Genomic DNA, 9,799 nt, shown 5'->3' with positions numbered 1-9,799 from the left:
GTTCGAAACCCGTTGAAGTAGACGTTTCCTTAGTTACTGTTATTTCTTTTTTTTATATATACATGAATATATAAGACTTAAGATATATAAGACGAATATATATAAGAATATATAAGACGTGTCTTAAGACTTTTGTAAACTGTCACACGTGTATATATATATATATATATATATATATATATATATATATATATATATATATATATATATATATATATATATATATATATATATATATGACAATGTCAGACCACATAGGAAAAATGAAACAGGAATTTCCTTAAGTACTTTCGTATATTAATACATCTTCAGAAGGAGTGAAGATGTATTAATATACGAAAGTACTTAAGGAAATTCCTGTTTCATTTTTCCTATGTGGTCTGACATTGTCACATTTTTAATCACGTGTTTATTTTCGTGATATACACACACACACACACACATATATATATATATATATATATATATATATATATATATATATATATATATATATATATATATATATATATATATATATATATATATATATATATATATATGTATAACCATGTATCTAGGTTAGGTATTTGTGTATCTCACTTTCCTCTCTGTTTCTCACCCGAGAGGTAGCACAGAGAACCCAAGATGTGATCGAAAGCTATTTAGATTTAAACATTGAGAAAAGGAATATTTTGTAATATAGGATTAAGCTTCCAAATCCTATTTTATTTCACGGAGTCTTTTTGATTTCAGTGAGTTTTTTTTTTTTTTAATTAGGTGCTGATTTGATCTCGTATGTAAATGAGAATACTCGCTATACCCAAATGGTTAAGGCAAGGCATATGCTGTGAGAGATTGTATCGATTGTAAAGTAAGAATATACTCTCACATAGAGTACCCCCATAATTCTGGACTCTCTCTCTCTCTACACGCAGAATAAGAGAAAATACATTCAGTAGAACTTCTTATTTATGGTCTGGAGACGGATGGAGATTGACAGCCAGTCTCACAGGCATCGTTATTGTGCCTTCACGCAAGACGAGATCACAACTACGGTTCTTCACGCAAAATCGGAAATTCTTAAGAGGCCGCTGCTGCTCCTCTTTGTCAGGCTACAGGTAAACTCTTATGTGTAAGTTTACATCAACCGGAGCTCCTCTTTTTTAGTAGGCTACAAGTATCTCAATTGGTTTGCGTCATCTGTTGCTTCTCTTCGTCACAGACTACAAGTATCTCTGTGAGTTTGTGTCATCTGTTGCTTCTCTTCGTCACAGACTACAAGTATCTCTGTGAGTTTGTGTCATCTGGGATGTGTAGATCTGAACATTAATCCAATGGTGGTGGACGCGCATTCTACTCGAAAAGTGTCGGGTTCGATCCCCCAGAAAGGATCAAGACGTCTGGGGGGAAGGGGGGGGGGCAAGGTTGACTTGCAACTCATGCACCTGTTCACCTAACAGTAAACAACTCCCCCGGGAGACAGAAAACTGTTGTGGGTTGCGTCTATGGATGAGGGGGGGAGGGGGACGTCATTCGTCGGCTTAGGGTGGGAAGGTGGGGGGGGGGGGGGGAGACTTCGCTGATTATAATAGGCCTACTCTCCCTGAAAATAGGGAAGCCTATTCGAAAGCGAATAAACTGCCATTAAACTCTTATTTCAGGTGTCACATCCACTCCCAGGTCTCTTTCTCGAATCGTTACAGGTAGGCTGTTCCCCATTCATTGTGTACTGTCCCTTTGGTCTCCTGTCACCTGATCCCATTTCCATAACTTTACATTTACTGGTGTTAAACTCCAGTAGCCATTTCCCTGACCATCTCTGCAACATCTAATAATTATCTCCTTCTAAACATCTAATTCAAACTTTGCGCCTTCTCTTCATAATTACCAAAATATCTATGTTTTTTAGCTCTCTGATATACCACTAACAAAAGCCACCCTCCCCCCCCCCCACCTACCTACCCCCAGAGTGGCATAAGCCCCCTCCCCCTCCCCCCCACATATCAGATACCCCTCTTCACACGACCCCTTACCTGTTTCCCCTCCACCCCCCACATGCCTGAAATCTGTGTGGTCTGGTATGCTCACTAGCTGTGGGTATGTGGTCTGGTATGCTCACTAGCTGTGGGTATGTTGCATTGAATGATCATTTAAGTCCTTTATAGCAACCAGGCTTGGTACTGTGAGGAGGGGGGGAGGGGGGGGAGGTTATCTTGAGATGATTTCGGGGCTTTTTTTTTTAGTGTCCCCGCGGCCCGGTCCTCGACCAGGCCTCCACCCCCAGGAAGCAGCCCGTGACAGCTGACTAACTTAGCATAGGGTGAAAGAAACTCTGCCCATTGTTTCTCGCCGGCGCCTGGGATCGAACCCAGGACCACAGGATCACTGGATAGAGGAGAGTAAGTAGGGGGGGAGTGAGGTTGTAGGGTTAGGGAGGGGGAGATTTTCTAGAGGGGGGGGGCAGGGAGAGAGAGTGTTTTGTGGGAGGGGGTAAGGAGGGGGGGGGGAGGGAGAAGTCGTAGGGGAAGAAGGGGGGAGGTTCTGCAATCTTTCTGCCACTAAACTCCCCATTCCTCCAACTTCCTGCTTTTTTTTAACAAAAGTAAACCCAGAAAGTTCATCTTTTGCTGTAAAATGTCTTCTCACTTCTCCTCCTATCCTCATAACTATGCATTTGGGAAGGTTAAAGTCTAGCAACCATTTTTTTTAAACCACTTCTGGAGAGTGTGTAAAGACCTTTTCGCTTGGTATTTAGTCACTGTTATCGTGCAAACATTGATATGACAGACCGAATTTCTTTGGTCAGGTTATTGGCATATACTGGAAACAGGTCGGGGGCCCTGGAGCTGAAGCTTGAGGCACTCTGCTTGTTACCGCGCTCCACTCTGATTGCTCTTACTGCGATTGTTTTTGTCCTCCTTCCTTTGTTTGATTACCCAAGCACTTGAGTTGGACGGTAGAGCGACGGTCTCACTTCATGCAGGTCGGCGTTCAATCCTCGACCGTCCAAGGGGTTAGTCACCATTCCCCCCCCCCCCATCCTTATCTTATGTGTGTGTGTAACCTAGTCATTCAAAGATAGCTTTCCGCTGATGTGTCTTTATAGTATGCTTTGTGTGTAATTACCTAAGTGTAGTTACAGGATGAGAGCGACGCTCGTGGTGTCCCGTCTTCCCAGCACTCTTTGTCATATAACGCTTTGAAACTACTGACGGTCTTGGCCTCCACCACCTTCTCCCCTAACTTGTTTCCAACCGTCTACCACTTCTGTTTGCAAAAGAAAACTTTCTAATATTTTTTCCTTAGCTTGTACTCACCTAGTTGTGCTTGCGGGGGGTTGAGCTTTGGCTCTCTGGTCCCGCCTCTCAACTGTCAATGAACTGGTGTATAGTGTGTGTGTGTATTCACCTATTTGTGTTTGTGGGGGTTGAGCTCTGCTCTTTCAGCCCGCCTCTCAACTGTCAATCAATCAACTGTTACTAACTACTATTTTTTTCCACACACACCCCCAGGAAGCAGCCCGTAACAGCTGCCTAACTCCCAGGTGCCTATTCGCTGCTAGGTAACAGGGGCATCAGGGTGAAAAAAACTGCCCATTTTGTTTCTGCATCTTCGGGGATAGAACCCGGATCCTAAGATTACAAGTCCAGAGCGCTGTCCACCCAGCTATCAGCCCCCCTCCCCCCACTCAGGGGTGGGCCTGGACACCTCTCCCCCCACTCTGTGCGTGCGTGTGTGTGTGCGTGCGCGCACGCAACCCGTCCTTTTAAATAATAGAGCATATTATATATGGTAATATATGACATTGGTGTTTAAATCCCTAACGAGGAAACAAGATCAACAACCAAACAGTCAAACAATGGAACAATCTGGAACAATCATGATTGTTCCAGATTGTTCCGTTGTTCTAGATCTATGTAGGTTAGGGTGCGCTTCTAGTACATCGTTTAATGTACGTTGTGGCAACGGACTAGGCCGGGCTAGTGTGTGCGTACGCGCGAGCGCGCTATCTCACAAGATATAACCTTCCTGTTGGGTCGTGAGGTGGACGGGGGGGAGGGGGGGGAGGTGGCATGGAGGGGGGTTGAATAGGGGGAGAGAGAGAGTAGGGGGGGGTATTGGGGGGGGATGAGGGGGTGGAACTGGGAGTGGAGAGGGCACTTGGGGCATTCGCAACACCTGCTCAATTAAAAGGGGTAGTCACTGGGGGGATGCCTATTCGTCGTTAACCACTCGTCTATCCCCCCTATCTCTATCCACACGCTGGAAGACCCCCACATAGAGTCGCTTGAAAAAGGGGGGAGAACGCCCCCCTAAACACACATGCAGTTATGACAATGATTGAATGAAACGAAGGAATTCAGGCTATGTGCACCGACCCAGAGCCCAGCCGGCCGGCCAGGCAGGCCAGCCGGCCGCACTCCACCTGGCGACGAAGGCTACTGAGCCAGAGGTGGCGCCGGCTAGGCGGCTAGCCTGGCTCGCCTCCCCCACACACACACCTCTCTATCCCCCTACCACCACCACCACCATCCCCCCTAAACCCTCTCCCCAACCACCACCTGGCCTGAACTCCGACACACGCTCTCTATCTCTGTCTCACTTCATGCCTCTCTCAATCAATACACATTATGTAGAGTACATGCACTCATACCCACTCTATATATATATTATATGATCCACCAGGAAGCTGACACATGTCATAACAAGAGTGGATATGACACAGATATATGACACAGACACAGATATTTGACTATATGTCGATATAGTCAAATCTGAGTGAATAAGTTAGATATAATATTTTTCATGATATCATGTGAGGGGGTGGGGGGGGGTATATTCTCCCATCATGAGAGGGGGGGATATGTTCCCTTCATGAGGAGTATACTGGAACGCGCCCTTGATATCAAACGAAGCGGAACGCCTAGAATAAGAGGAGACAATGTCACAAGTTCAACTATAGACCTTCCCGGGGTCTTCTCTAGTGATATCTAAATTGATATCCTTGTTATAGTCAACAGGATGATAACAGTGACATTATAGTTCTGCGATATATAGACTAGGATATATTAGGAGCAAGAGTTTGACCTAGAAGCAGAGTTCTGTGTCTCTCTAATGAGAGAGAGAGAGAGAGAGAGAGAGAGAGAGAGAGAGAGAGAGAGAGATTAAGACAAATCTTAGTTTACAGTCTTCAGAAAGGTGGAGACCAAGGGTGAGAGGACTGAAGTATACATACGTGTATGATGTATATACGTGTATAAAAGGGGGGTATATTACAAGGGGGGGATACTAACAAGGTGTTAAATACATCACCAAATTTTTAGCGCAATGTTAAAGAAATCGATGGGTTGAGATACGCTAAATAGCGTTATGGTACAATGGTACAATATGGGATCTGTGGTACAACACGGGATCTGTGGTTCAACATGGGATCTGTGGTACAACATGGGCTCTGTGGTACAACACGGGCTCTGTGGTACAACACGGGATCTGTGGTACAACACGGGATCTGTGGTACAACACGGGATCTGTGGTACAACACGGGATCTGTGGTACAATACGGGATCTGTGGTTCAACATGGGATCTGTGGTACAACATGGGCTCTGTGGTACAACACGGGCTCTGTGGTACAACACGGGATCTGTGGTACAACACGGGATCTGTGGTACAACACGGGCTCTGTGGTACAACACGGGATCTGTGGTACAACATGGGATCTGTGGTACAACATGGGATCTGTGGTACAACATGGGCTCTGTGGTACAACATGGGATCTGTGGTACAACACGGCATCTGTGGTACAACATGGGCTCTGTGGTACAACACGGGCTCTGTGGTACAACACGGGATCTGTGGAACAACACGGGATCTGTGGTACAACACGGGCTCTGTGGTACAACACGGGCTCTGTGGTACAACATGGGATCTGTGGTACAACACGAGCTATGTGGTACAACACGGAATCTGTGGTACAACACGGGATCTGTGGTACAACATGGGATCTGTGGTACAACACGGGATCTGTGGTACAACATGGGCTCTGTGGTACAACACGGGATCTGTGGTACAACACGGGATCTGTGGTACAACATGGGCTCTGTGGTACAACACGGGATCTGTGGTACAACACGGGCTCTGTGGTACAACACGGGATCTGTGGTACAACATGGGATCTGTGGTACAACACGGGATCTGTGGTACAACACGGGATCTATGGTACATCGGATCTGTGGTACAACACGGGATCTGTGGTACAACATGGGACTGAAGACCAATGTAGTAGGCATCCATCAGTCTCAGGAGACTATGGAGTTGCGCTCTGGTTGTCGGTCTGGAGTGGCCTCTCCAGGGCACAAAGCCTGGGTGGGTTGATTCGGGGGAGAAGCTGTTACCCAGGCAGCAGGTCCCCCCTCTCCACGGCCATAAGCCTTCCTTTATTCTTGCGTCGTCCTATGTACACTAAGTGTACTCCGCTTCTTGGTGAATACACACTGAAAGGCCACTTCCTCGTCCTGTACAATCTACAGTGCTAAAGGCTACTTCCTCGTCCTGTACAATCTGCAGTGCTAAAGGCTACTTCCTCGTCCTGTACAATCTACAGTGCTAAAGGCTACTTCCTCGTTTGTCATTTAGGTATTCTGACGGCCTGAGTAAACATCAATATGTAGATATATAGGTCTTAGGCCCAACACCAAAGTGTTTAAAATGACTTAATTATGTAACCCCTTCTTCTGTAACAACATTCTGTATTACAACGCTTCATGTAACTACTGTACTTGTACTGTCGAGATTATCATGATCATTGTGAAGATGGGACTCATTAGCCTGGGAAGGCAGCTCATCTAGGGGAAGGAAAACCCCGAGTTCAAACCTCTAGCTGCGGTCTTGCGGCTAAACCCACTCATGGGAAAGGCTTCGGGAGTCAGCCCTGAGGAAAAATCCGGAGTAGTAGTCCCTAAGGCAGTTTGCAGCTGTTTACAGCTACATTCTGGCAACTCCTGCGATGACACTGGTGCCCAAGCGTATCGACGCCTGCCCTTCCCTTGGATCACATCGGTGGCGTGGAGAGGGTGGATCTGCTGCATGGGCAACAGCCGGTTCTCCATAATTACTGCCCAGGCCTATGCCCTGGAGAGGACACTCCAAGGCAATGGCTCAACACGGGAAGCGACAGTTACCAGTGATAAGCCTACCACTCAATTGGCGTAGAGTGAGGCGCCAGGGGTTGCTTCCATTGGTGGGAGAAATCATCCGATTTCATAGGACAGCTACCGCCCGCCTCAAGCTGGGCAGCCCCCAGCCAATAAGGTGCTGTCTCGCCACGGTCCGCCTGCTCCACTGGGTGCGTGGGGCTTAGGCCACAATCCAATAAGGGTATCGTCAACTCATGAACCAGGCAAAAGAAAATAAACACAGAGCCACCCAGCTCTCAAACTGGGCACATGGAATGTTAGGACCATGACACCGGGTCTCTCGGAAGATCTACTGGAAGTGAACGACGCCCGCAAGACAGCTGTGATCAACAATGAACTCCTCAGGCTCCAGATGGACATAGTCGCCCTGCATGAGACACGTCTGCCTGCGACCGGCAGCATACGGGAGAAGGACTTTATCTTCTTCTGGCAGGGAAAATCACCAGAAGAGGTAAGAGAGCATGGCGTTGGCTTTGCCATCAGGAACAGGTTGTTAGGGTCCATAGTACTGCCCACGGAGGGGTCTGCAAGGATCATCAAACTTCAGCTTCATAAAGCAGTAGGAATGGTCAGCCTCATCAATGCCTATGCACCAACACTGACCTCCTCCACCGAAGCGAAGGACGAGTTCTATGATGACCTCGGCCCAACTCTCAGAGACATACCTCAACAAGAGCCAGTCTTCCTCCTGGGAGACTTTAATGCAAGAGTTGGTTCTGATCGCAGGTCTTGGCCTTCCTGCCTGGGCCAGTTTGGATTTGGGAAGATGAATGAAAGTGGGCAGCGCCTCCTGGAGTTCTGCTGTTGTCATGATCTCTTCATCACCAATTCCTTCTTCGACACCAAGCCTCAGCACAAGGTTTCCTCAAGACACCCCCAGGTCTAAGTATTGGAACCAACTCGACTTGGTGCTTACGGGGCGTAGCAGTCTGAGAAGCATCAAACTGACCAGCAGCTTCCAGAGACTGTTACCGCCTCGTAGAGGAAAAGAGACGAGCTCTCTCATCCTACAAGAACCTGCCCTCAGAAAGGAATCTACAGGCCCTCCGTACTGCCCACAGTAGAGTTCAACAAACTGCGAGGCGCTATGCTAATGATTACTGGCTTCTCTGTTCCAGCATCCAGACTGTGGCCACTGTCGGCAACATAAAAGGCATGTACGAAGGGATCAAACAAGCAACAGGCCCTACATAAAACAGGACGACTCCTCTGAAGTCAGCCACTGGAGAGATCATTAAAGACCATGATCAACAGATAAATCGCTGGTTGGAACATTACTCCGAATTCTACTCCAGAGAGAACTTGGTCAGTGGAGAGGCGTTGGATGCAATTGAGTGCCTTCCCATCATGGAAGAACTTGACCTTGAACCGACTGGAAGAAGTTGAGAAAGCAGTGGATTCACTTTCCTCAGGGAAGGCCCCAGGAGACGACGGGATTCCGCCTGAAATTCTCAAGTGCACTCATGAAACACTTAAAACTGAGCTTCATGAACCTCTGTGCCAGTGCTGGAGGGAGGGCTCGGTGCCACAAGACATGAGAGATGCAAACATCATCAATCTCTACAAAAATAAAGGTGACAGAAGCGATGTAAACAACTATCACTGCATCTCCCTCCTCAGCAAACTCTTCGCCAGGGTCGTCTTGGTCAGGCTTCAGATTCTTGCTGAAAGAGTGTACCCTGAGTCACAGTGTGGTTTCCGAGCAGAAGAGGTCGACCACTGACATGGTGTTCTCCCTGAGATAGCTTCAAGAAAAGTGCAGGGAGCAGGAAAAAGCCCTGTATATCGCCTTCATTGACCTTACAAAGGCCTTTGACCTCGTGAGCAGGGACGGACTCTTCAAGATCTTGGCCAAAATTGACTGCCCTCTCACCCCACTCAGTATGATACAATCGTTCCACAAGGACATGAAGGGGACAGTCGTGTACGACGGCTCAATTTCTGAACCATTTAACATCAACAGTGGTGTTAAACAGGGGTGCATTCTTGCTCCAATCCTGTTCGGCATCTTCTTCGCGATCCTCGTCAAGCATGCCTTTGGAACAACCACAGAAGGCATCTATCTCTGTACAAGATCTGATGGAAAGCTCTATAATCTATCCAGACTCCGAGCAAAGACGAAAGTACAGATGCGAATCCTCAGAGAGTACCTCATCGCCGACGACGCAGCAATCACCCCACACACAGCAGAAGGCCTGCAGCAGCTACTCAACCGCTTTGCCGCAGCCTGTTCTGCATTCGGCCTGACAATCATCCTGCAGAAGACATAGGTAATGGGACAAGACGTCAATGAGCTAACCTGTATAAACATCGCATACTATGTGCTGGAGGCAGTTCACGAGTTTGTGTACCTGGGCTCCACAATCTCAGACACTCTTTCCCTGGGCACTGAACTCAACAGGCGTATTGGCCAGGCTCACAAAGCGCGTTTGGGAAAATGACAAACTGACAGTGCACACCAAGGCACAAGTCTACATGGCATGTGTGGTGAGTACACTTCTCTACGGCTCGGAATCCTGGACCCTGCGCTCTCGCCAGGAGAGACGGCTCAATACCTATCACATGCGGAACCTGAGACGCATCCTTGACATCATGTGGAAAGACCACGTCACCAACAACACAG

General features: G+C 47.5%; 1 protein-coding gene across 1 annotated transcript; it reads left to right on the top strand.

Moving 5' to 3' along the window:
- Positions 1 to 9,059: 9,059 nt before the first annotated feature.
- On the top strand, positions 9,060 to 9,446 carry LOC138356024 (uncharacterized). The gene has a single exon (XM_069311576.1). The coding sequence runs from the start codon at positions 9,060 to 9,062 to the stop codon at positions 9,444 to 9,446; it is 387 nt and encodes a 128-aa protein (XP_069167677.1).
- Positions 9,447 to 9,799: the final 353 nt, after the last annotated feature.

Source organism: Procambarus clarkii, chromosome 70 (assembly GCF_040958095.1).
Source record: "Procambarus clarkii isolate CNS0578487 chromosome 70, FALCON_Pclarkii_2.0, whole genome shotgun sequence".
Taxonomy (NCBI): domain Eukaryota; kingdom Metazoa; phylum Arthropoda; class Malacostraca; order Decapoda; family Cambaridae; genus Procambarus; species Procambarus clarkii.
The sequence above is the reverse complement of the archived record's forward strand: the minus strand, read 5'-3'. Positions and strand labels throughout refer to the sequence as shown.

What these genes read in the sequence shown, in the direction of transcription:
- LOC138356024 (XM_069311576.1), top strand. Translation starts at nt 9,060, where the DNA reads ATGATACAATCGTTCCACAAGGACATGAAGGGGACAGTCGTGTACGAC.